The sequence below is a fragment of the Xyrauchen texanus genome, chromosome 41, assembly GCF_025860055.1.
Source record: "Xyrauchen texanus isolate HMW12.3.18 chromosome 41, RBS_HiC_50CHRs, whole genome shotgun sequence".
Taxonomy (NCBI): domain Eukaryota; kingdom Metazoa; phylum Chordata; class Actinopteri; order Cypriniformes; family Catostomidae; genus Xyrauchen; species Xyrauchen texanus.
In genome coordinates, this window is record NC_068316.1 from 12,214,403 (window position 1) to 12,241,449 (window position 27,047).

General features: G+C 40.3%; 2 protein-coding genes across 2 annotated transcripts in view; one reads left to right on the forward strand and one right to left on the reverse strand.

The window, feature by feature from the left end:
* phldb2b (pleckstrin homology-like domain, family B, member 2b) overlaps positions 1 to 4,692 on the forward strand; it is a 73,193-nt gene extending 68,501 nt beyond the window's left edge. The window contains 3 exon segments of the mRNA XM_052113940.1: positions 1,082 to 1,301; positions 1,386 to 1,471; positions 2,213 to 4,692. Coding sequence (XP_051969900.1) covers positions 1,082 to 1,301; positions 1,386 to 1,471; positions 2,213 to 2,353 — 447 coding nt within the window. The 3' untranslated portion in view covers positions 2,354 to 4,692.
* Positions 4,693 to 22,683: 17,991 nt separating this feature from the next.
* amer2 (APC membrane recruitment protein 2) lies at positions 22,684 to 26,381 on the reverse strand. The gene has a single exon (XM_052113983.1). It carries the CDS (start codon positions 26,196 to 26,198, stop codon positions 24,231 to 24,233), a length of 1,968 nt encoding a protein of 655 aa, XP_051969943.1. The 5' UTR covers positions 26,199 to 26,381; the 3' UTR covers positions 22,684 to 24,230.
* Positions 26,382 to 27,047: the final 666 nt, after the last annotated feature.

A 27,047-nucleotide genomic window follows, 5' to 3' on the forward strand; every position in this document is an offset into this window, starting at 1 on the left:
TAAGCACATTACTGGTAATCAGAAGGACGCTGGTTCGAGCCCCACAGCCACCACCATTGTGTCCTTGAGCAAGGCACTTAACTCCAGGTTGCTCCAGGGGGATTGTCTGTATAATAAGGGCTCTGTAAGTCGCTTTGGATAAAAGCGTCTGCCAAATGCATAAATTAAATGTAATAGTCAGGACAGACTGAATAGTCAAAACCCTCTGCAAGAAGTTTCATTTCTTAAATGCTTCGAGTTTAGTCCATTTATTCACCGCTGCTGTTACAGCCATCAAAGTGCTGCATCAACAACACATTTCAAGACAATCACTGTCAGACGTTAAATCCTCTTCTGTGAATAAAGTTCACGTATTTGTGAGGTGCTTTGGAGAGATGAAAGTCGTTGGTTGATTCAGTCTGAAACTGCTTAAATAAATAGTTGCAGTAAAAAGGTTTAAACTGATTGATGTCATGAACTAGATAATATTATCTTTTAGTTCTGCACTTTTGACTGCGCAGCAAGGATCGCCCAACTCGCCGAGATTCCCAAGCTCTATGTTTACATTGAAGCGCATCATTCTGTGTTCAAAATGAGCATAATTTTTGAGCCACTCTGTTTTGGAGCCTTTCTTATTTCTTACTTTTCTTTGATAGTTTTATGCAATAAGATGTTATAGTTATTTAGCCTATTTATTTGTTGAATATTCGTTAGTTGTCTTGTGGAAGTGCTGCACTTAGCATCCTTATTTCCATCTGAAATGCATCTGATCGGGGTCAGGTGAACATAACGGAGCCTAGTTATTCATTATTATCTTCAACACCAACTAGTTGACTATGAGAATTTGTCATTTTGCACATCTCTAGAACGAAGGAAGGACTTGAGCCATATCTAGGGACCAGAATATTGTAGAGACTTGCGGCCAGTAAGCACACAACTTTAATAACATTGCCCTTGCAACCACCCACAAACAGCCTAGCGTCGCACAGACACCCTCTCATTTTCTTCAACAAATGTAAAAATCTAGTTTTAGCACAAACACAATGTATGTTCACCTGTAATGCTTTTTATACTGACTATGCGACCTTTGACTTTGTCTCAGTCTCGTCCCCTGACACGCTACCTACCTGTAAGAAAGGACGACTTTGACCTTCGAGGCCATATCGAGTCAGCCGGACACAACACAGAGACCTGTTACCATGTTTCCATCACAGAGAAAACCTGCAGAGGCTTCCTTATAAAGATGGGTGGTAAAATCAAAACCTGGAAGAAGCGCTGGTTTGTCTTCGACCGTAACCGCAGGACTCTGTCCTACTATGCAGGTCAGAAGAACATCTTTGGTGATACATAAACTTGGGCAATACAGATGACATAAGTATTGATTTTTGTTTTTTTTGTTGTTTCAGATAAACATGAATCCAAACTGAAAGGAGTCATTTATTTCCAGGCCATAGAGGAAGTGTATTATGACCACTTAAAGAGTGCCCACAAGGTAACAAAATGCTTTTCATTTTCGGATAGTAATTATAAATTATTACGAATAAGCAGACCAAACGTATGAAAACTTGAAAAGACAACATGAAATAGAATTCACAATGTATTTAACATCAATAATGTTATGTATTTTGGAGTGAAACTGCATTTTCAGCTGGAAATAATGTAGGTGGGGAGAGAATTTAATTTTTTATTTGATTTAAAAGCACCAGAAGCAGTGACATTTTTATGAAACATTTTATTTCATACATAATAACATGCACTGATAAATTGTGCAAGATAAGACCAGCAATATTTATTTATGAAGGTAACAGCATTAAAGGAAGAGTTCACCCAAAAATGAAAGTTGTCTCGTCAAAAAAGGACTCAAATATGAATCTATTTCTTACCCACACCTATCATGTCACTTCTGAAGATTTTATGTTGTATGGATAACTTTTATGCTGCCTGTATATGCTTTTTGGAGCTTCAAAGCTCTGGTCACCACTCATTTGCATTGAATGGACCAACAGAACTGAGATATTCTTCTAAAAATCTTTGTGTTCAGCAGAAGATAGAAAGTTGTGCACATCTGGGATTGCATGAGGGTGATTAAATGATGAGATGAATTTAATTTTTGGGTGAACTGCCCTTTAAACTTGAGTTCATGTGTAGTTACAAGAGAGGTTTTATATCATATGTACCAGTGCTGCCCTCTAGAGGATAAACTGTGAACCCTCCCTGTCACTTTCCTCCACAGAGTCCAAACCCTTCCCTGACGTTCAGTGTGAAGACTCATGATCGTGTGTACTACATGGTGGCACCCTCTCCAGAGGCAATGAGAATCTGGATGGACGTTATCGTGACAGGGGCAGAGGGATACACTCAATTCATGATTTAGATGTTGTCTGCCAGCAGGGGAGGAGGAATGTGTGTGGAATAAAGCCACCGGACTTGCTCTGCCATCTTTCGCTCGATGGTTTTAACACTGCCCCCCAATGCTGGACGGATCTTATCTTGTAGATGTTGTATTTTCTTATAATATGAACTGCTTTTGATTCAATCTCATTATATAGTATTTAAGCATTACCCTTTGCTGCTTTGTACTGTTTATGAAACTTTTACTTGGCGGCCTAGAGAATGGAATGGAACACATAAACCATAATTACAAATGTTAGGTGTGTGTGTGTGTGTGTGTGTGTGTGTGTGTGTGTGTGTGTGTGTGTGTGTGTGTGTGTGTGTGTGTGTGTGTGTGTGTGTGTGTGTGTGGAGAGTAAGATGTGTTAAATGATATTCAGTGTCATTGTGCCACGATGTGTGTGGTCTGTTTGCTACCTTGTGCACAGGACCTCAGGGACACACACATTATATTCATAAACAGCTGTCAGCTGTTTCTGCCAAAGATATGAACACATGCTATATAAACAAACTTGTGTGTTCCTGTATGTGTTGCAGTGCCTTCAGTTATATTAATATGCCTTTAAACTCAATATTAACATAATAATCAAAGGTGCTAAGAGACAAACTTGCGTTTATATATAAATTTGCGTTTTTCTATTTTTAACCTTCTGAAACACTAAAGCTGCTTGCAATTCAGGCATTACGCAGACTCCAAAGGTAAACGCAAATTCCTGTTGTTCACGTTGAATTATGGCACACAGAAACCAGGTTTTGGATACATTTTATAATTCTTAATATGTAAAATGTTTATTTTACAGTATATGGACTTTAATCAATGCTTTTTGGCCCATTTTCAGGCTATGATTATGCCTATTTGGTCTGTAGAAACAGCGTGTAGCGCCACACATGACAGAAGCCTTCAGAATACAAAAAACACCTTCTGGTTAACCAATGATTTTTCTGATTTAAAGGAATGGACACCCCAAAATGTCATCATTTACTCACCCTCATTTTGTTCTAACCACTTTGACTTTCTTCTGTGGAGCACAAAATAAGACATTAGGCAGAATGACAGAACATTGAACGTTGTATGGGTTTGGAACAATGTGAGAGTAAGTAAATGATGATTTTTTTTTTTTTTTTTTTTTTTTTGTGAACTGTCCCTTTAACTTCAATTACTACCACATGTCCTTAATTTCCTGTATAGATTGTGTATTTTTTTATTTTTTTAAGTGCAAGTCTGAATTCTAAAGCCTTAGTTTCATTACCACCAGCAGGAGGCAAGAGCAATCTGATATATTTGTATCTGCTGTTAGTCATAAGTTGCTTCTATGAATTAGCCTGCAGTCTGTATTTGCTGAGCTGATTTTAATATCCTGTTAATATTCCATTATGACAAATATTTATACTTGTTTACCATGCATGCACCTTTATTTCTGCATACAGCAAAATAAAGCAAATGTATACTGTTATTGTGATCTATTTATTCTTAATCATCAAATGGAAGACATTACAGATCCAGTCTTCCTCAGCTGTGATTTGTGTTTGCCTGTGTATGTAGCCTTTCATTTTAACCGTCTTACCTCCATCTCCTCAGGCAAACAAGACTCACTGGACAGAAATCAAATTAAGGATTTGAGTAATAACAGGGTTGAGAGTAGATTTGTCTGGATGTTTAAAAGATTATGGTATAGATTGGATGTTATGTTAAGTCTGATTACTCTAAACTCTCTTTGTTTGTTTGTTTTTTTAATTGATAAGTGATAAACGCAACAAATAGCAGAGGGAATATTTTCACATGCATTTTTATTAAAACATCCCTCAAATGCATAATGTGCGCGCGCGCGCCTCCGGGCATGCTCTATTTTTTGCATGTATGGCTTGTTAGGATGAGAATACTGGCCTCAGGTTCTCTCATATTACGATGAATTATGTGATTAATGCCATGTAGTCAGTTTTCTTTTGTAGGAATACTGTCCTTTACGTGTCCTTCCTTTGTGGGAAGACTGTTTGCAAAGGATGTTTTAGTGAGGAGCTTCAAATTAAAGCCGAGGTAATCATTTGTCAATGTCCTCTATGTGTATTCTCCCTGAGAGATGCTTGGGCCACTATGTTCCCAATAAAGTACCAGACACCTCTTCTCCTACTGCCATCTTTCCACAGTTCTTTATCACCAGTCAATTCATTCTTTCATTTAACTTTAAAGTTTTTTTTTTTTTTCTGTTGTCACTTTCTATTGTCACACTTGAACGCACACCCCTGCCCCCATCTAATAAATTAATGTATTGTAATTGAACGCATCCTCATATATCAGGAGGGGAAGGAGTGATTGGACCCCATGTTGTCAAGCGTTTCTGCCAGTTTAAGTGTAATTGATGATGCAGAGAATCTCTCAAACACACTTTACGCGGTGATGTGTGTCCTCAGAGAATACACTTACGGACATGTCATTTTCTTAAGCGAGCTGCTGCTTTTGTTAAGGCCATATCTTCCTCCCTCACCCTGTGGAAAAGATGTATATATACCATTACGAAATGGGGATTTGGCTATTACACATTAGGCCCGAATAAAACAACACAAATATGTAAACGGGAACATTTCTATCTCAAACTAGATTTCACCCGCCGCATTACAACGCAAGCGCTGTTGTCTTACCTGTGTTTACTTTGGTTCTGTCCTGATCGCGAATGAATCCTTCTTTTTAATGACTCGATCAAACCGATTCTCGAAGCTTTGGTAGATCAACCAACTGCAAAAGGAGGGAAGCTGTGAGACGTGAACGGTGTTATTTACAAAATGTGAATAATCAGTATTATTAATAACTGACACAATATGTGTTACACTATGCTGATGTTGTTAAAGGGACAGTTCACCTCAAAATAAAAAAAAAAGGATCTCATAATTTACTCACCCTCATGCCATACCAGATGTGTATGACTTTCTATCTTCTGCTGAACATAACTGAATTTATTTAGAAAAATATCTCTGGTCTGTTGGTCCAGACAATGCAAGTGAATGTTGACCAGAACGCCAAAACCTCCAAAATATAAAGTCAGCATAAGACTCCAGTCGTTTAATAAATGTCTTCTGAAGCGATCCAGTTAGTTCTGCGTGAGAACAGACCAAAATATAACTCTTTATAAATATATAATTTTTTCACTGTACATCTTAGTCTCCTTGGCAATCATGATTTCAAACTCTGTTACACTGCCTTGCGTTTAACACATGCACAGAGTGCAAGATGGCGCTAAAGGAAGTGGAATCGAATATAAAATCATGATCGCCAAGGAGATTGCTGTCAAGTGAAAAAAAGAGTTATATTTTGATTTGTTCTCACCGAAACCCAACTGGATTGCTTCAGAAAACATTTATTAAACGACTGGAGTCTTATGGATCCTTTTTACCCTGCCTTTATTGACTTTTTGGACCTTTTGGTGTCCTCGTCACCATTCACCAGGGTTGGGAGGGTTATTTTGAAATGTATTCCACAACAGATTACAGAATACATGCTTTAAAATATAATTTGTTACTTATTCCGTTAAATTACTCAAGGTCAGTAACCTATTCTAAATACTTTGGATTACTTTGGAACCAATACTTGGATTTCACTTGTTTTGACTATAAAAACTCTGCTAGTACAATAAGACAAAATACACATGTTAAAAATACATTCTCTGAAAAAACTAAATATCATATGCAGTGTTGTTTCAAAAACAAGATAAATCAAATTGATCTTTTAAGGATTTTTTGATATTTTTACAGGAAAACAGTACAAAAACTATAAAGAATACGATTTTTGCCCTAATATCAAAGGTCTTACTAGAAAAAATAAATTATGATCCAACCTGAATTTTCTTTTCTTTTTCCATCTGGATTTTCCTATGGATTTTTATAATGGGGTTTTTGAACTTATGAGTTAAATAAGGTATGTGGTAAACCTTACTTGATAATATGTGGACGTTTTTATTCTACAACATAAATTACACAATTTCATACCTCACATGTGAATTTTGAAGCCGCTGTGTGAAATTAAAAAAATATGTAATTCAATACAGCTTCAAAATTGACATTTGCGTTATGACAATGTGTGATTTATGTTGTAGAAGAAAGCATGCACGTATCGTCAAGCAAAGTTTACCACAGACCTTATTTAACTCATAAGTTCAAAAACCCCTTTATAAAAACCCATAGGAAAATCCAGAGGGAACCCATGGCGAATTCTCTTCCTGGTTTTTGGACTACAAGCTGAACAGCTCCATTGTTCATCAGAGTGAGGTGGTATTAGGGGGAGGGGACTTTCTGATTCTAGAGAGCATTTGATTAGACAAAAATCTGGGTGCACCATGAGTCATCAATATTTTTCATCTCTTTTTCTCAGAAGGTTATGACTGTAAATCTTAAATGTGTACATCTGCTAAAGGTTTAATTTAGGAATACACTAGCAAATATATGGTCTCACAGCTAACAGACATGGACTGCAAGCTGAAACATACTCTATGCTAGTATGTGAATGCAGATGCATTTGGCAACGCAAGCTTGATTTCACATATTGTTGCATTTTGAAATGTCAGATTGCAAATCATAACATCTGCATTCACATGCTTGCATTGTGCATGTTTATGCCTTAAAAGCCTAATAAAAAAAATCAATTTTGACATCAGTTATGTAGCGTATAATGGGGCCAAATGGTTCAGCATTCACATTTGTGTACTTGCCTAGAGTATGTTTCTGACCTTAGAATGGACATTGACAGCTCTGTATGCTCTTAAGTGATATAACCTCCCAGTTTCAGATGCCCATCCCTTCACTCACAGCATGAATATTTAATGTGTGTTTTTTTAGTTACTGGGTAAAGTCACATTATGTTGGTAAATTACAGGTTAGGGACATATACACTTGATAATGAGTCAGAGATCTCGCAGCTTAGCTTTGTGTTTTTTTGCTCCATGGGATTCTTGTCATTACTGATATCAGGCAGTTGATCTGCAAGTGAACTTGACCTCAAGCTTTTGTGTGTAGGAGCAGTTTCTTTTTTTTTGTGTGAGGTTGACTCAGTGGGTGAAGGGAACAGTGCACAATTAGTTAGTGTAGGCCTATGTGTGAAAGGAGTGTAATTTAGCTCCACCCCATTTTTTTGTGCGTTCATGCTTGTTCGTACATGGGGGCATGGTGAGGTGGGCCCAGCTGGTGTATCCAGCTGCAGTGGCAGATAAGCTTTTCCCTATCCTGTCCTGTCCAGTCCAGTGTGGTAATAAGATTGTGTTATTGGTGTCTTCTGAGTGGGTGTTTTCTGTGGAGACAGTGAAAAGAGCACTTACAACACCAGCACTGCATTCGTTTTTAATCTTTTTGACTGATTCATTAATAGAACCAGCTTACCGGCTGCCACTCAGACTGTCCAGAACCATTTTACTGTATAAAGCCAGAAACATACTTATGTAGGCAATCACATGGTTAACGCATTACCATTGCACGTTCTGTTTTAATATGCTTCACGTGGAAACATACTCTATGCAAGTATATGAATGCAAATGTTTAGCTACCCAAGCTTGACTTCGTACATAGTGGTGAAATGTGTCAGACCTCAATTCATAACGCAACACAAGTACGCGATGGATTCTCAGCATTGCTGTAAGGGCCACTGCAGCTGAAACTAGTTTGAGCTGTCTGCTTTTACGGTAAGTTTTCTCTTCATGTCAACTACTGTTATGGCGAAGCAACAGTTTGAAGAGAATAATGCTGAGCAAGAAACAATTTATTTATAGCAACTTACCTGAATAGTAACAAATCCATTTTACTTTCACAGATTCTGAAGGCAACTCTGTCGCCCCCTTGAGGTCCTTAGGTTCAACAATAATGCAAGAACGCATATTAAGCATGTTCAACCGGACCATGCATTGGCCTAGCACTCGCTGCTGCATTTGCATACTTGCTTAAAGTATGTTTCTGGCCTTACTCTGGTGGTAACAAACTTCAGTACTCAAGGGGGTGATAGAGTTACCTTTAAAAGTATTTGCCATTAAACTAGATGTGTTATTATTAGGTAAGTTGCAATAAAAATATAGACTTTAACTTACTTGCTCATCAATATTCTCTTCAAACTGTTTCTCTGCCATGACAGTGACTGGCTTGAAAGAGATAACTCATCATAGAAGCGGAGCATTCACACTAATTTCCGCTATAGTGCCCCTTGTGGCAATATTGAAAATGCAATGTGTACAAATTGCGGTCTGATACCAAGTGTGCCGCACAAGCCCTCAAAAGTGAAGCCAAAACGTCTCGATCGCCCCCCCGGTGACTGGTCCTAGTATAGCTCATAAACCCCGCCTCCCCATGTTATTCAACGGGACGTGAGACCAACTAAACAATTAAATTACACTTCACATATCTTTTTTCCAAAGATAGTTTCTATCACGTTGATGTAATTTCAAGTGTTTTTTTTTCAAAATACGTTTGTTTTTAGTTAGTTATTTGATGCTATAAAAACGGTGCTGTGACATCATGATTGACAGCTGTGATTGACAGGTTCTCTGAGCGAAGTAGTCACTTAAGCACCAACTGACTTTTTTTCGGGATCTTCGGAGGACTGAGGAGATTGGAGCTTTAAATTGAATATCTAAATTTCAATAATTAATTATTTCACACCGTCATAATCAAAAGTCAAAAGTGCAGGGGCGTGTGCTTGCGATTGATTCAGCGAGAGTGAGGGCGGGGCCTTGATTTCACGGCTTTACTTCCTGGTCACTACTGCGCAGGTCTGGTCCTGAAATCGCAACTGCGCAGACTCAAGTCCCAAGATGTCAGCGCCATATCAGGACACTGGCGGCTTCAGTTCTCACCAATTGAAAAGAGCGAAGGGGTGTCGTCCATCTTTTTTTACAGTCCATGTCTGATACCTTTTGCAACACAACAACACACGAAATCAAGCTTGCTTATAGAGGCGTATTTGTTCACGTACTTGAGTAGAGAATGTTTAGCATTAAGAGACATTATTTTGTGAATCAGACACTGGTAATGATATTTGTTCTTGCATGCAGCCATCAAAGACAACACAAAAGAAAGATGTTTTGTCTATTAATTCTCTTTGTGTTATCTTGCAGTACCCCATCATTTTTTCTAATCACATTTGATTCAGACTGCCCTTCTCACAACTCAAAAAGGTATAATACAATTTATTTTGCTTTTGCACTGTGATTCAAGAATAGCAGAAGACATTTATTGGATTTATGGGCCTTTGTAACTTTTGTTTCTTGTGATCATGTGACCTTGAGGCTCCATGTCAATGGCAGTAATATGAAACACAATGGTGACCAATTATGGGTGAATTGCTGTTCCATGCTTCATTTATATTCATTGAACCATGACAGGGATCCATCTTTAGACCACTGAGGGTTCTGTTGTCAGAGAAACATTGCATTAATGTCTGCAATAGTGTCTGTAAAGTGATGGTTCAGCATAATCAGGTCAGAGATTAATTGTTTGCCCTCTTCATCATTTCCTGCCCTCCCTCTCTCCATTTCTTCCTCACTCTCCCTCCAGAATGAAGGAGTTAACAATATTAAGTTGACAAGGCAAATCAGACTAAATGATGACCTATTGATCAGATGGATGTTTTTAATTTGTCATCCTCATGCTTGAATTCAGAGCGTGGTTGAGTGACTATATTGTATTAGTGGCTCACACCACAAACATGGTGTGAGCCATAAAACACTGATCAACCAACATTTATGAGTTTTTAAAGGGATATTTCACAAAAAAATGAAAATCCTCCCTGTCTTACCTCATACCCCGACTCCTTGTTTGCTTATTATTAGTTAATTTGCCTCACCTGTCCCCTGATTTCTCTCCCTATTTTCGCCTTGTGTGTGCTGTCCAGTGCCAGTTTGTCCTGTGTTTATTCCAGTCGGTCCTGTTTGTTGGTCTTGTTAATCGGTCTTGTTTCCTGTCTCGTGTCGGTCCTGTTTATCATCCCTACACGGTCTGGTCAGTCCTGTATCCTATGCCCTGTTTCCCCTACCCCAGCCTGATATCCTTTTCTCCCATTCAGGGTAGTTTGTTTATTATTAGAGTTTAGAGTTTAGGTAGAGTTTTTCATCTTTATTTTTTGCATTCAATAAATTCCTTTTTTGAACTCTGCTATTGGGTCCTGCCTCTGCATTCGTGACAGAACGTACTGGCCAGAATGGACCCAGCTGTGTTTTTAATTTTTTTCTCAAACTGGTTCTTCTGCCTGTTCCCACAGCAGTGCTCCCGGCCACCTGGAGGAGGAGGAGGAGGAGGAGGAGGAGGAGGAGGAGGAGAAGAAGAAGAGCTCCTGCTCCCAAGTCACTGCCAGCACTCCCGGCCATGGAGGACGTTCCCCAGTCACTGCCAGCGCTCCTGGCCACAGAAGCCATTGCCCATTCGCAGCCAGTGTCCATGGCCACGGTGGCTGTTCCACTGCCACTGCCAGCATCTATGGCCACAGAGGACGTTCCTCCTTCGCTTTCCAAGCTCACGGCCATGGAGGTCATTCCTTTGACGCGCCCACGCCTGCCATGGTCAATGAGCCAGCACCCATGCCTACCACGGTCAATGAGCCAGTGCCTGAAGCCTCATCCCTCCCAGAGCCAGTGCCTGAAGCCTCATCTGTCCCAGAGCCAGTGACTGAAGCCTCAGCTATCCCAGTGCCAGCATACTCGATCACGAAGGCCATTCCCACACCAGTGCTCCCGGCGAGGAGGAGGAGGAGGAGGGCTCCTGCTCCCCAGTCGTGGCTCAGTGCTACCTGCCACAGAAGTCATTCCCCAATCACTGCCAGTGCTCCTGGCCATGGAGGCCATTCCCCATAACTGCTAGTGCTCACGACCACGTATGTCGTTCCCCTGTCACTGCCTGTGCTCATATCCACAAAGGCTGTTCCCCTGCCACTGCCAGTGCCCATGACCAAGGAGGTTGTTCCCCTATCTTTGCCATTGTTCACAACCATGGAGGCTGTTCCCCAGTCTCTGCCAGTGTTCATGGCCATGGAGGCCATTCCCTTGCCCGAGCCTTCCACGGCTCTGCCCCCTGAGCTGCTCCCTCCTGATCCCTGTCCAGCGGCCGCCATCCATTTCACTGCCCCCTGTCCAGCAGCCGCCACGAGTCTGTTCCCCCCATCCAGCGGCCACCGCCCAGTACTGTGCCACCTCTGCCCTGAGGTCCCCTCCCAGGCTGTAAGACCCTGCCTCTGCTCTGATGCCTCCTCCCAGGCCGCCAGATCCCGCCTCCACCCTGAAGCCTCCTACCTGGCCGCCAGACACTGCCTCCACCCTGAGGCCTCCCCCCATGCCGCTGGACCCCATCCTTTCCGTAAGGTCCCTCCCTGGTTTCCCTCCCTTACCTCCCTTTCTGTTGTGTTTTTTGTTCTATGTTAGTGCTTGTTTTGTCTGTCTTGTGTGTTGTTTGATGTTCCCATTTTGAGACGTTAGGAAGCATCCCTTTTACACCCTCATGTAATTCCAAACCTGTACTGTATGGCTTTTTCTTATTTGAAACACCACACAGCTCTTTCCCATATAATATAACCGCAGTAACCCTTGTTGTCAAGTTTCAAAAGGATGAAAAACACCATAGAAATCTCATAAAGGCAGTTCATGAGCTATATTCCAAGTTTTCAGAAGCCATACAATTGCTTTGTGTGAGGAGCAGACTGAAATTTAAGTCATAACTCAATGAAAATCATTTCTTCTGCCAGAGCTCTCACATCTTATTCACACATGTCCATATTCAATGCATATTGCATGGCTTCATAAGACTTGGAATATATAGTGCATAAGTCATATAGACTATTTTATTGTGCTTTTTTTTTGTTGTTCTTTTTGCTGACTGATGGGTTAGATCTATGTAAACAAACTTAATTTTGTGTTCCAGAGATGAAAGAAATTCATGCAGGTTGGAATGACATGAGGGTGAGCAAATGAAAATAATTTTCATTTTTGGGGAACTATTTCTTTAAGACTCTTTTGGCAGATGCTCACATGCCAACTCACTGAACAATATGTTAATTGGTATGTCCTGTTTTAGAAATGGAGGACTTTGTTTCCACCACTCAGATGAAATTAATTATACATGTAAAGTTTGTCATGTGGATTTATTATTTATGTTGATGGAACTGCAATAATGAAACAAGCTTGGGAAGAAACAACAGGATTAAGGAAAGAATATGACATCATACTTTGGGAAAATGTTTTAAGTTGTTATAAAATGTAATAGAAAAACATTATTTATATATATATATAATTACACACACACACACACACACACACACACACACACACACGCTGGCGGCCAAAAGTTTGGAATAATGTTTACATTTTGCTCTTATGGAAAGAAATTGGTACTTTTATTCACCAAAGTGGCATTCAACTGATCACAATATATTTTCAGGACATTAATAACGTGAAAAATTACAATAACAATTTTAAACTACTTCAAAGAGTAAGAGTTCTCATCAAAACATCCTCCATATGCAACAATGACAGCTTTGCAGATCCGTGGCATTCTTGCTGTCAGTTTGTCACCCCACTATTCCTGTAGCACTTGCCATAGATGTGTCTGTCTTGTCGGGCACATGCACCTTACAGTCTAGCTGATCCCACAAAAGCTCAATGGGGTTAAGATCATATCTGTTGTCCAATGTCTGTTTTTTGCCCACTCTAACCTTTTCTTTTTGTTTTTCTGTTTCAAAAGTGGCTTATTCTTTGCAATTCATCCCATAAGGAATGCACCACTGAGTCTTTTCTTTACTGTTGTACATGAAACTGGTGTTGAGCAGGTAGAATTCAATGAAGCTGTCAGCTGAGGACATGTGAGGCGTCTGTTTCTCAAACTAGAGACTCTGATTAACTCTTATTTAGTTGTACATCTGGGCCTTCCACATCTCTTTCTGTCATTGTTAGAGCCCGTTGTCCTTTGTCTTTGAAGACTTTAGTGTACACCTTTGAATTAAATCTTCATTTTTGGAGGGGCAATATCAAACATTGTATAGTATTCATTTCAATGTCTCAAAACAATGATTGACTGACGAGTTTCTAGAGAAAACTGTAAATGTTTTGCCATTTTTTACCTAATAATGACCTTAAGACATGCCAGTCTATTGTGTACTGTGGCAACTCAAAAACAAACACAATGTTATGATTAATTTAACAATTAAGCTTTCAAATGTGTTTGTGTTTCGCAATTTAGCATGATTACTCAAGGATAAGATTTTGGAGTGATGGCTGCTGGAAATGGGTCTAGATTTGATCAAAAATGACTTTTGTCAAAAAATTATGGAGCTGTTCTTTACATTAGTAATGTCCTAAATATACTTTGCGATCATTTGAATGCCACTTTTGTGAATTAAAGTACCTATTTCTGGACAAGAGTCGCATGGCGCCATGCAAGGGTCGGATGTGTGAACGGCTCTGTGTACTTTGCTAGTTTTTATGCTTTTTGTGTCCTAAACCAGTGAGATTTGATACACACTGTTCCATAACTGTTCTATGAAGACAATATGTCAAAGAATTTAAAATCCTCGAGCTCTGGAGACATTAAAAGTCACTTACGTGCTCAATCTGAAGCCCCTGAGCAACAGGCCTCCTACCAGGGTCTCAATTTGGATGGTGCAGTGAAAGAGACTCAACTGTCGAACATGTAATGCTGACGAAGGTCGTTGCTGACTTGGAGGATCTTGCTGTAATACGTAGATCGATAACTGCCATGGAGACGAAATCACTGAGTTGGTATCAAGAGTGGTGGATGTTGAGAAACGGATAGATTTTATGGAGTCATCAGAGAGGGAATTGGCTGCTGGTCTTCTAGTGACCAAGGCGGACTTGGAACGCATTTGGGAAAAGTTGGAAGTCCTTGAGAATCGTAACCGGTGAAACAACATCCAAATTGTTGGAATTCCTGAGCGAGCAGAGGGTCAGAATGTGGTGGAATGTCTGGATGGGCTCTTTCCGAGTCTGCTTGTCATAACAGGCCATAAACTGGAAATCGAGTGAGCTCACAGGGTTCTGGCTCGGCGATCCACTGAGGGAGATGGTGATCAATTTTTTTAGATCATCTGAAAAAGAACATGTGTTGTGCTGTGATATATCGAAGGGAGCAGTAATATGCAGAAAAGGACAGTGACACCCCCAAACCCGCTCAACAAGTTTTGGGCCAGATTCTATGTAAAATCCCGGGCCGATTTCTCTTCCCAGTGCAGTTTATTTTCTGTGGTAGTGCTCCTTTGGGACAGTCGTGGTTGAATCTGCACGTTCTTTGTGCTCATGCTGGAGTTTGTTTTGTAGAGTTTTTTTTTTTTTTTGCAGGACATTGGAGGGATTAGGTCATCTGCTACACTACTGCCTGAGGAGTCATCTGGCATTGCAGGATGTGTGGAAATCTTGGTCTTGCAGATGTTTGGAGACTTTTGAGCTCATCTGGTGGGGACTATATGTTGTTTTCATCAGTCCATAAGATTTATTCTAGAATAGATTTTTTATTTATATCTAAGTCCCTCATTTAATCTGTTGTTGACTGCTCAATTAGAAGCATCTTTGTCTCAGATCATGCCCTGGTGAGTTTGGAGATGTTGCCACATACAGAGAAAAATAAATAATATAGTTGGCGCTATGGAGTGTCCCTTTTGCCAAGTCCTGAATTCCAACGGATGTTGAAGGCTGAAATCAATGTTTGTGTGGACTCTCCTTGGTATCCTCTGTGAGCATGGCCTGAGGCAGGTCTTGGGGGTTGGATCATACATTTATGCCTTTTCCATCAAAAAAGGAGAATGTTGGAGATGCACGACAGTAGCAGGGTTGGTCACCTCTGGTCTAGAGTGATGAAGCCTCTGCCAGGGGCGGAGGAGTACCCTGCCATCCCCCAGAAATGCGGAGGGGTCGAAAGAAGACCGCCATCTAAGAGAGGAGGAGGGAAGCGACTCCCTGACCGCCTGGAGCAGTAGGGCCAATGCCAGGGGTGGAGGAGTGTTTGGGCAATGGTGTAGTCATTGATGTGGGGAACAGACACATAGAGAGTTGGGTTCTGACCAGTCTGGTGATCACAAGGCAGATTATTTTGAGTATTATTTTGGTTTGATTGAGTAGTATAGTTTTAAATGTGTATGATTATTGTATGTATATATATATATATATATATATATATATATATATATATATATATATATATATATATATATATATGAACTTATTAATGAACTATTGATATTCTATACGATATTCTAATTTTTCGAGTTTCACCTGTATATACTATATATATATATATATATATATATATATATATATATATATATATATATATATGAACTTATTAATGAACTATTGATATTCTATACGATATTCTAATTTTCGAGTTTCACCTGTATATACTTGATATATATATATATATATATATATATATATATATATATATATATATATATATATATATTTGTTTGTGTGTTTGTTTGCTTTTTATATGTATATACTCATGTGTGACCACAGAGATGTTTATTGGGGTCAGGGTAGGGTTGGGGGTTGGGATTGGGAGGGGTGGTTGTGGGGTTTAAATGTTGATTCTATGTATATGTTTTGCTTCTCTTTATTTATTGTAAGAATCAATAAAAAAATGTAATCACAAAAAGTACCAATTTCCTTCCAAAACAGCTAAATCTGTACATTATTCAAAACTTTTGGACACCAGTGTGTGTATGTAGAAGTATATATATATATATGTATATTACATAACATAACAAAATGTGGGGAAAGTGAAGCGCTGTGAATTTCTGGATGCGCTGTGTGTGTGTGTGTGTGTGTGTGTGTGTGTGTGTGTGTGTGTGTGTGTGTGTGTGTGTGTGTGTGTGTGTGTGTGTGTGTGCCAATCAGCCACAACATTAAAATCACCTGCCTAATATTGGGTATATCCTCCTCATGCCGCCAAATCAACTCAACTATTTTTCTCACCACAATTGTACAGAGCGGTTATCTGAGTTACCGTAGACTTTGTCAGTTCGAACCAGTCTGGTCATTCTCTGTTGACCTCTCTCATCAACAAGGTGTTTCTGTCTGCAGATGGGCTGGTTTGAGTATTTCTGTATCTGCTGATCTCCTGGAATTTTCACACACCACAGTCTCTAGAATTTACTCTGAATGGTGCCAAAAACAAAAAAACATCCAGTGAGCTGCCGTTCTGTGGATGGAAATCTGTAGAATTGTGGTGAGAAAAATAGCACCTCAGAATGCTATTCTGAGATGCGGGTTGGCATTGTTTTGGCGACACAAGGGGGACCTAACAGGTGGTTTTAATGTTGTGGCTGTTCGGTGTGTGTGTGTGTGTGTGTGTGTGTGTGTGTGTGTGTGTGTGTGTGTGTGTATATGTGTGTATATGTATATACGTATATAGTTGTGAGGGTTATTTTTTAAATGTATTCCACTACTGATTACAGAATACATGATGTAAAATGTCATTTGTTACATATTCCATTAGATTACTCAAGATCAGTAACATATTCTAAATACTTTGGATTACTTTTTCAGCACTGGTAGATTTTTTCACTTGTTTTGACTATAAAAACTCTGCCGGTACAGTAAGACAAAATTTGTTAAAAACACATTTACTGAAAAACCGAAATATATTATGCAGTGTTGTTTCTAAAACAAGATAAAACAAATTAATATATTTTACAGGAAAACAATGCAAAAATTATTATTAAGAATACGATTTTTACCCTAATATCAAAGGTCTTAATAGAAAGAAAAAAAATAATGATCTAATATTAATTTTCTTGATAAAAAAATATGATCGTACCTGGTAACATGTGCATGTAAAATGGCTACAAATAGCATTTTAGCTTGACGTAAAGCTGAAAATGTACACAAGGTTTATTTCTTGTGCTCCAAACTTACCTCAAACAATACTTCCTGTTTCACCATCTTAGAAGACAGTGAAACAGGAAGTACTGTTTCCAAAAGGGGGTGTTTTCCACATGGGGCTGCAGCAAATGAAAGAGTGTAAGAAATTAAATTTGAGTCTTCCAAGTGTGAGCACAAACTCACACTGCACCATTCTCACTCCAATCAGTGTCCTCAAAACTCTCTGTCAGCCACGCACACCCCCCACCCCCCGGCCCCACCTTCACCTCTCATTGGATGACCTACTGAGGTTGCCATGGAGATTTGTGTAGTAGGGCAAGCGTGTGAAATGAAGGGTGCAGATTTTGAATGGCCAAACCCCCGTGATATGCTTTTATATGCACATGTACACAAACACAGGTTTCAATCACGTAATCCTTGTTTGGCCAGAGATGCATCCAAACCATCAAGCCTCACTCCTAGTTTCTTCTCTTGTCCATTCCCAGTGGAAATTTCTCTGTGTGATGGACTTTTAGAGAGGAAATAGACAAGAAAAGGAGAGAAAGAGAGGAAGCAGAGGGCACAAAAGATATTAGAGGTCTAAGTTTTCACCGTATCAGGTTATCTGTCAACTAAAAGACGTTGAACAGGAAAAACAGGGAACAAGTTCCACCCAAGCACTTTAAGTACAAGACAAAAGTTCAGCTTTGGATAAGAGGCGAAGTTTTAAGCAGCTGCTCTCAGTTTCCCCTGGAGATGAAGGAAAGAGTGTTTCTCAGAGGAAAAGAAGAGAGGAAAAGAAGAGAGCAGAGTGAGACCATCAGTGGACTTTTAAAGTTGAAGTGTGTACTTTTTTTGATGTTAAAATACTTTCTCATATCCCAGCTTAAAGGAAAAGTTTAGCCAAAAATAAAAACTCATTGTCATTGTTTACTCACACTGACGTTGTTTAAAACCTGTACAAAATTCTTTCTTCCATGGAACACACAAAAAAAAAAGAAGAAAAAAATGCAAGGCATAATGAAAGCCTCAGTCACTATTCACTTTCCTTGAATTAAATAAAGATGCAATGAACGTGAATGGTGACTGAGGCTGTTCATCCTGATCATTCTGTATAATATCTCAAAGAAAGACATTGGTTTAGAACTAAATGAGAGTGAGTGAATGAAGATGGAATTTTCATTTTTGGCTAAACTATACTTTTAATATGCTGAGACAAATATAAGCAATTTTTTGTAAAGTGATTTAGCCAAAATGTGTAAACACTATGTCTTGGTGGTGCTATCAAAACATTCAGAATACTGACCAGCACAGCACGGTAACACTGGCTCCATCAGTGACGTGAGTTTGGGGCAGATCTATCTTTTGTTTGACCAATGGAAGAGTGTTCAGAGAAACCTGTTTGTATTGTTATGTTAGGAATTCCATTTGGTGATGCCAGTGTCTCAGAAATGTCATGTTTATCAAATGTCTTTCAAGAGCTGTCAGAGGAATGCAGACCAATCCATCCTGTTCTACGTTGTGTATTTCTGAATTATTTAGCTTTTAGGATGTAAGCATATGCTCATACAGCAGCCCACACATGTAGTTTGTGACATTGCTTTTTTCACCTCTCAGAGCCATTTGGGGTTTACATCATACAATCCCTCACTCAGTGCTGAAATAGAGCACTCTTTCTCCCTCTCTCTCTTTCAGTTGTTTGTGTAAATGCACTCTTATGTATCTTCTCTCTGTTCTTTGTAATCAAATTCAATGATTCCACCCAAGCAGGGCCCTTCATGAATAGACTCCCCTTATTACGCACTCCATAATTCACTTTTTTGTATCCCTACTTCCTCTCTCTTTTTCTCTGCCTCTCTCTGACTTTAGCATACTCCAAAAAAAAAACCACAGGATACAACATTTTCAAGCATAGAGACATACCCCATGCTGGAGCCATTGCCCAATTTGGCCCCATTCCATGCATTTACACCAAAGAAAAGCTGGTTCTGAGGTTTCTGAAAATTAGCTGGCCCCATAAACGGGATACAATCCTCAACCTCACCTCATTCCAAACCTGCATGATTTTTATTTCTTCCATGGAACACAGAAGGAGATGTTAAGCAGAATGTAGGGGACTGACAGCCTCAGTCGCCATTCACATTCACTGCATCTTTTTTCCACACAGTGAAAGTACTGCAAATGGTGACTGAGGCTGTAAGTCCCTAATATTCTGCATAACATCTAATTTTGTGTTCCATGGATGAAAGAAACTCATGCAGATTTGGAATAACATGAAAGTGAGTAAATGATGACTGAAAACTGCACCGATGAGCAAAACGATTATGACCACTCACAGCTGAAGCGAAAAACGTTGATCAGCTCCTAACATGGCCACATGTTTAGGTCTGGGTATATCAGATGGTGTGTGAACAATCAGCTCTCGTAGTCAACATGTTGAATGCAGGTGAAATGGGCAGGAGTAAAGACCTGAGCGACTTTGACAAGGGCCAAATTTTTGTGGCCAGATGAATGGGTCAGAGCATCTCTGAAACAGAAAGGCTTGTGGGGTGCTCCCGGTAAGCAGTGGTGAGTACCAAACCACAAACCGGCAACAAGGTGTTGGGCGCCCAAGGCTCATAGATACGCAAGGGCAATGAAGGCTATCCCATCTGCTCCGAACTGACAGAAGCTCCACTGTGGCACAAGTCTCAGAACATTTTAATGATGGTTACAGGAGGAATGTGTCACAACACACATAGCTTCCTGCTGCGTATGGGGCTTCATAGCCTCAGACTTTTCAGAGTGCAAATGATGGCCCCTGTCCACCACTGAAAGTGCCTACTGGACCTTGAATCAGTGGAAGAAGTTTGTCTTCTACGATGGGTCCCATTTTGTTTAAATCAAATTGTTTACCTAGGGAAGTGATGGCACCAGATGCACTGTGGGAAAATGACAAGCCGGTGGAGGAAGTGTGATGGGCAATGTTCTGCTGGGAAACCCTAGGTCCGGCCATTTGTGGACGTCAATTTGACATGTGCCACCTTCCTAAACATCATTGCAGACCAGGTACACCCCGTCATGGTAATGATGGCAGTGGCCTCTTTCAGCAAGACAATGTGCTCTGCCACACTACACACATTGTTCGGGAATGGTTTTAGGAACATGATGATGGTTTCAAGATGTTGCCCTGGCCACCAAATTCCCCAGATCTCAGTCTGATTGAGCATCAGTGGCTGGACAAACAAGTCCGAGCCATGGCGTCTCCAACTCGCAACTTACAGGACTTGAAGGATCTGCTGCTAATGTCTTGCTGCCAGATACCATAGGACACCTTCAGGGGTCTTGTAGAGTCCATGCCTCGGTGGACTGGCACTGTTTTGACAGTACGCGGAGGACCAACAGCATATTAGGCAGGTGGTCATAGTGTTTTGTCTCATCAGTGTATGTTTGAAAACTTTTTTGAAACGAATGATTAAGTTGTGTACACTTGTGCAAGGAAAGTATTTTAATACCTTTTACTTGATGGTAACACCACATGATATTCTTAGTCATAAAATCATTAAATTGTTTGTAGAAAATTATACAAATGTTTAAAAAGTATAAAAAAAAAGTATAAAAAAAAGAGCTCTCAATTTTTTCACCTCAGACAAACCTAATTTTTAATTACCCACATACTGTGATTCCGTTCCAGCGTGGAACAGAAATCTTCTCGACACAATGTATTACCCAGGGTATACCAGTATGGCATCTTTTTCATATCTTGTGCAGAACATGGTTAGTGAATTGCTGCTTGTCACAATTCCTGCCACACTAATGATTCTGCCTCTGGTACTAATGTTTGGAACAGATTCTGCGCTTATTAATTGAACCCTCTGAGCCCCTGTGGAAGTCAAGCCATGTGTAGGGCTCTGAAAGCAGTATCCTATCCGGTTCCCAGGTGCAATAAGAGGCTAATGAGAATATGAGCTCAGGGCTCAGCAGGTTAAGCCACCCCCTTCCATCAACCACATGCTACCTGTCTTACTGAGCACACAAACGTCGACACATGATGTCCCAATCAAAATGTATTCTAGACATGCTGCCTGAGTCAAGCATCAGCACATACAATGTTTACAATGTGCATGTATGCAAGGTTGTAATGTGCCTTTCTAATTAAAAAAATACAACATACAATGCTATTGTATGTTGTATGTTATGGTATCATAGTATTTTTTGAAGTACCTTAGAATACCAAGTAAATACCATGGTTTATGAATATGTTAATCACTCAGTACCATTATAAGTATATATATATATATATATATATTGTTTTCTTATAGCTAAAGTTTTAGCGCATGGTGCTAGCAATGCAATGTTGTGGGTTTGATTCCCAGGGAACACATTACTGAAAAATAGAATGGTATGAATATACATTTTGGACAAAAGCATCTTGTAAATCGTAGTGTTTTTTTTGTAAATTAACCATTATGGTTTTCTCTCATTCTCTCCTGGCGACCCTTATTCTGTCTCTCGTTCACAGAATCAGGTCTTGAAAAATTAGGGCAGCAACCATTAGTCACACATATACACTCTAGTCACACACTTAGCACTATTTATGCATACAGCCGTAATGTCTAATTTTCTGCTACCATACACACACAGGTATAAAACACATTTTAAAGGATATTGCCAGATACGGCAGACCCAATTACAATACAGTCATGTCTAATTCAAAACTAATTCTTTAAACTGTTTTGGTTAATAACTCTGCACCCAAATAAACACACACAACCAGTTTTGCCATGTGTAGGGCTGATATCAGAGGGTTATTGTGTTACATAAGGCTTTTACATAAGAAGCCACACTGCAGCGAGAGAGCTGATCAGGAGTGAATGTTTTTCGCTGCACCATTACTGTTGGGACTGCACCAAATCCCCCCTTCACACACACAAACACACACACACATGTTGGTGTGGCTATCCTTATGAGGACTCTCCACAGACATAATGATTTTTTATACTGTACAAACTATAGATTATATCCCCTAACTCTACCCCTAAGCATAACCCTCACAAAAATATTTCTGCATTTTTACATAAAAAACATAGTTTAGTATGTTTTTTAAGTGATTTGAATCATGGGGATACTAGAAACTTCCTCATAAACCACATTTTATAGCATAATACCCTTGTAATTACCAGTTTGTAACCTAAATGAAAACCTTTCTTTCTTTTAAAAGGTCCAAAACCAAATCAATAACAGATCCATTACAAAAGATGCCAATATTTCTCCTCCATAACCCACAGTAAACACTTCTTTTGTCAACCGGATTCAGCGTCATGCTGTCAACTGAGCCCGATCAGCGGGATTTAAATCCCAGCAGACTGTGGCTGGCTGCAAAAGGACAACCATGATGCTCTTTACATCTCTGCTATTTAAAACAGCTAACATCTGAGCCCGGGCAAAATGCCCAGATGGCCATGTTGTTAAGCGTTTGAAAAATTATGCACTCATTCACACTTCCTGGATGTACACAGAGCGCAAGTTTTATTCATTAAATAAAGAACAATTCAAAGAAAAGGAGCAATTCATTTTATAGAAAAGAGAGAAGCCATGTCATAGGCCTTCTGGAGAGAAAATGTCTTACAACTGTGATGAATAATTTTAAAAATGTTTAATTAAAATATCAAAATATTTTATTGACAATTGTGGAGCAACCCCAATGCTCAAATGATGTCAAAATCTCACGGGCTTGATCTGTTTTCCAGAAGAAGAAAAAAATATCTAAATACCCTTAAAACGAGATACATTTACTTGAGATGTTTTTAGAGAATATATCTTGAATTAAGATTTAAGAATTTAGTATTTTTATTACTCCACTTGCAATTTTTTTAAGCAAACACCTCAGAAAAACAAATTACCAATTAGGTAAGAAAAGTAAGCTATTCAAAATATATTAACTGAAATAATATCAATATCTAATGCTTGTTTATTATGTTGTTTTAGGGACATTTAGATATTTAAATTGGCAAACAAAACAAAAAATACTAGTACAGAAAGTATTTTTCGCAGTGTATATGGAAGCCCATTCCAAGTCTAAAAGCTGTTGGGAGATGAGTCCCGGAGAACAGCAACATGGCAGAAGACTGTTATTTTGTGACACATATGGGCTTCACTGTATCTCTCTCTCTCTGTCTCATGGAGCAGTGAGCAGGAAAATAAAACAGACCTTTGTGTAGAGTGATGACATGCTACATTCAGAAAAATACAGCTAAGTATTTCCAGGTTAGTTGTAGTACAAATCACTGTGAGAAGAGTGATTTACTCATGATCCAGAGTATTTTTTTGCAAGCTGTGTTTCTCAAAAGACAAAACAAGCAGTGCACACATATCCACAGTGAGGTCGTAGGGAGGTCCTTGTCCTTTATAAAAGATTAAGAAATGTGAAGACTCAGTAAAAAGAAAAAAATGTATATCAATAGGAAGTAAAGTTGTGTAATACAAAAGAGACTCAATCAAAAGGCTGTGTTCCCTGATCCAGCTTGAGTGTACAAGACTCCATGCAGCTTAGTTTGGAGTGTAAGAAGTGCTTGGCCTGGCTTCATCTCGAATAGTCATCCAAATTATATTTTGAACAATCCTTGAGAGATGAAGATTGCAGCTGCGTTTTACACAGTGCTAAGGGCTTGTGGGACAGATAAACCAGAAATTCCCACAATTGCTGATATTTAACATTCTTCAAAAGATCAACAATCTCACCATATTAGCCCTCTTCCAATGGCTGGTGAGCTGTATAAAAACAAACTCAGGATCACATTATTAAGAATGTCATGTGTTACATATTGTAGGGCATTCTACAAATGTCTTAATTTAATTATGTGTAATATACTACACTTCACAACAAAAGAAGTTTTGAAGAAGAAACCCCCAGCAAAGATGTAATCCTCAGTAAATGAGTGAAATCAATATAGTGGATGATTGCTTGATAATATATCCAAAAAAAATTGTTTTGGCCTAAAGCTCTTTGTGATTTTTTTTCTGTATTGTCAAAAGCATCTGATGAGCCTCTTGAGTTCTCTACTTCCTGCTTTGTGTGGTGGGGGTGCTCTTGTTGCCAGTACGACGGACAGGAACCTTAGAGACAGGGATCCGAGTGCGTGGTGGGGCATCAGTCTTTTTAGAGGGGATTTTTGAAGTGGGGCTAAGATTGGAAGAGAGCGCTCCTTGACTGGAAGAGTGGGATGGCGGTGTTTGTCTCACACTAATGGGGATCTTGGAATCTCGAGGTAGGCTGGTACTGCCTTTCATGGAACGGAAGGAGGAAGTGGGTGAAGATGAGCATTTTTTGGAAGGCAAGCTCATTTTTAGATCACCTGCAGATTTTTTTGCCATGCTTACGTCATCATCTGACCCAGCTGCACTAGGGCTGTCAGGATCATAGAGGTCATAGAGAGCATCACCAGAGCAGCTGTCCTTCAGTAGGCCATCACAACGAAGGAAGCTGCTGTCCTCATCCTCAGGGCCAGGTGTGGGGGAGTCCCAGTAACCTTCATCACTAGGTGGGGCGTCCTGGAGTTCTTTATCGACAGGTAGCGGGGAAGGACGTGTGGGTAGCTGGTTCCCCATTTTGCTACTTCCACTCACAGGTATCTTACTGAGGCCCTGAAGTCCCTTCACTGGAGGTGGTCTCTTCTCGAGCTTGGTCTGCACTTGTTGAAGCCCAGGCTCTGCACGATGTGGAGCTGGGGAGTCTTCGCCCCTCTGGGGCAACATGTGCCACAACCCCTGCATATCTGCATCATCTACACCCTCAGGACTGGCCATTTCCTCCCCTCCACCCATGTAGGCAACAACCCCACTACCCTGTGGCTTTTTAGGAGCTAGACATGCTCTTTGATGGACTGGCATGTAGCAAGAGGCTTTAAAGGATGCAAGACTACTAATCTGAGGAGGAAGTGGAGGCTTGGCAGGGGAGCATCTCTCAGAGTTTGTCCCGGCTCCACTTAGCCTGTGACCCATACAGCCCCCACTACTGCTACCCGTTCCACTGCTCGTGGCACTTCCCCCGTTCCCAGAATCCTCTTCTGGGTCAGCGATGATATCACCACAGCCAGTTAGGGAATCAAAACTTTTTAGAGAAGTAACATCGGTGAACATGGAGCATAAGCGATCCACAGACTGTTCAGATGGTGGGTCAGCTGTGCTGTGCTCCATTGGAGGGGTCAATTCACAGATTGTAATGGAAGACAGGTGTGTGGAACCACTGTGTTTAGCATGTTGGAGCCCCCCTGTCTGGTCTTGGAGTGGAGAAGGAGCTGGAGAGTCCTCAGTGACTATATGTTGTGATGAAAGAGGAACACACTTGCCACACTCCACTTCATTAGTACACTCTAATTCCTGCATAGACGTTCCCTTCCAATTTCCTGCATCCCCTGGGAGAGGAGTGACCTCAAAAACTTGTAGTAAGGGCTCAAGAGTGAGAGTTATGCCCTCCTTATCTGTCATGTTGTCAGAGGAAATTATTAGATCTCCTTCCTTCACCTCCTTTGCCACCTCTTGCACCTCACCTGAGTCCTCATTAGCCTGGGGCTTCCGGCGCCAACGCATGCTGCTGAACAGCCCCTTGAGTCCACGTCCCCGCCGTCCCACCGTAGAGGTTCCTTCCCCTGCACGGCTGCTGCTTCTGCGTAGCAAAGAGAAGAAGCTGAAAGACTTGGTGACAGAGCTGCGGAGGGGTGCGGTGGACACACCATCTGGTGTGCTGGCGTGGAGCTGGTCAGCACTGACAGACTCCTCTTTCCTGTGGCCGTCAAACCCTGAGGTTGTGTCTGCTATTAAGCCATCATGAGTTTTGCTCCTAACGAGCTCCAGCGGCTTGCCAGCAGCTTTACCGGTGGACTCCCCTTTGTTCCTGACTGAGAAGATGCTCGGCATGCTGCTGCCAGACTTGCGCCTGCCGAACAGCTTGAAGGCAGCTTTGTTGAGCTTTCCCGTTGGCTGGGGGTCAAATGGAGGTGGTTCACTGCAGTCTGTTTGAACCTCCATCTCTACCGATATGTCTACTACCCTTATTTCCCTCTGTTTTGTCTCTTCTTCTCTCTTTATTTTACCCTGTCTCCCACTGCTGGCTTCTCTCCTTCTCCCTCTCCCAATCCACTTCTCTCTGCTGCCTTTGCTTGTTGGTGTTCTCTCTTCCTCTCTCTCTTTCTCTCTCTCACTGGTGGCTGCGCCTGACAGTCTCTATGGTAACTGGGAGGGTTAAGCATCTTTCGTCAGCACTGGAGGCAAGCCAGTACTTTTCACTCCGCCCCCATAGCTCGCCCCCTCCACACACAAACACACCCTCAACCCCCACACTGCAAACATCACATATCCCTCTCCTCTTTCTTCTCTTAATTATTCTGTCTGTCTGACTGAAGAGGCGAGTGATATGCATCTAAGTGCGGGCTGCAAAGAATGTTTTTATTGAGCTTCGTCATTGTGATCATAATCATGTATGTGCATTCTTTTTTGTTTTTACCCCTATAATAGAATTAGTGTTGCAGTGACTTTGTGGATTTTTTTAAAAAATGCAATTACACGTGAAACGTTTCCAAAAATGTTTTACAGAGAGTGATCAAAAGTATTAAAGGGATAGTTCCTGATTTTGTGAGATATTCATAACCTAAAAGAAGATATAGGCAGAATGACACAATTCAGTCATGGTTTACTTTGATTGTAGAGAAAAAAAAACGAGACTAACTTACTACATAACATCACAGTTTGTGTTCCAAAGAATAAAAAAGACATACAGGTTTAAAACAACATGATGGTGAGTAAATTATTATATAATTTTCATTTTTAAGTGAACTATAACTTAAAGGGGGTAAGAACCCCTCAGTGTAAATTAAAATA

Bases quoted from the DNA above. Each gene is read 5' to 3' on its own strand.
- amer2 (XM_052113983.1), bottom strand. From the start codon at position 26,198: ATGGAGGTTCAAACAGACTGCAGTGAACCACCTCCATTTGACCCCCAG.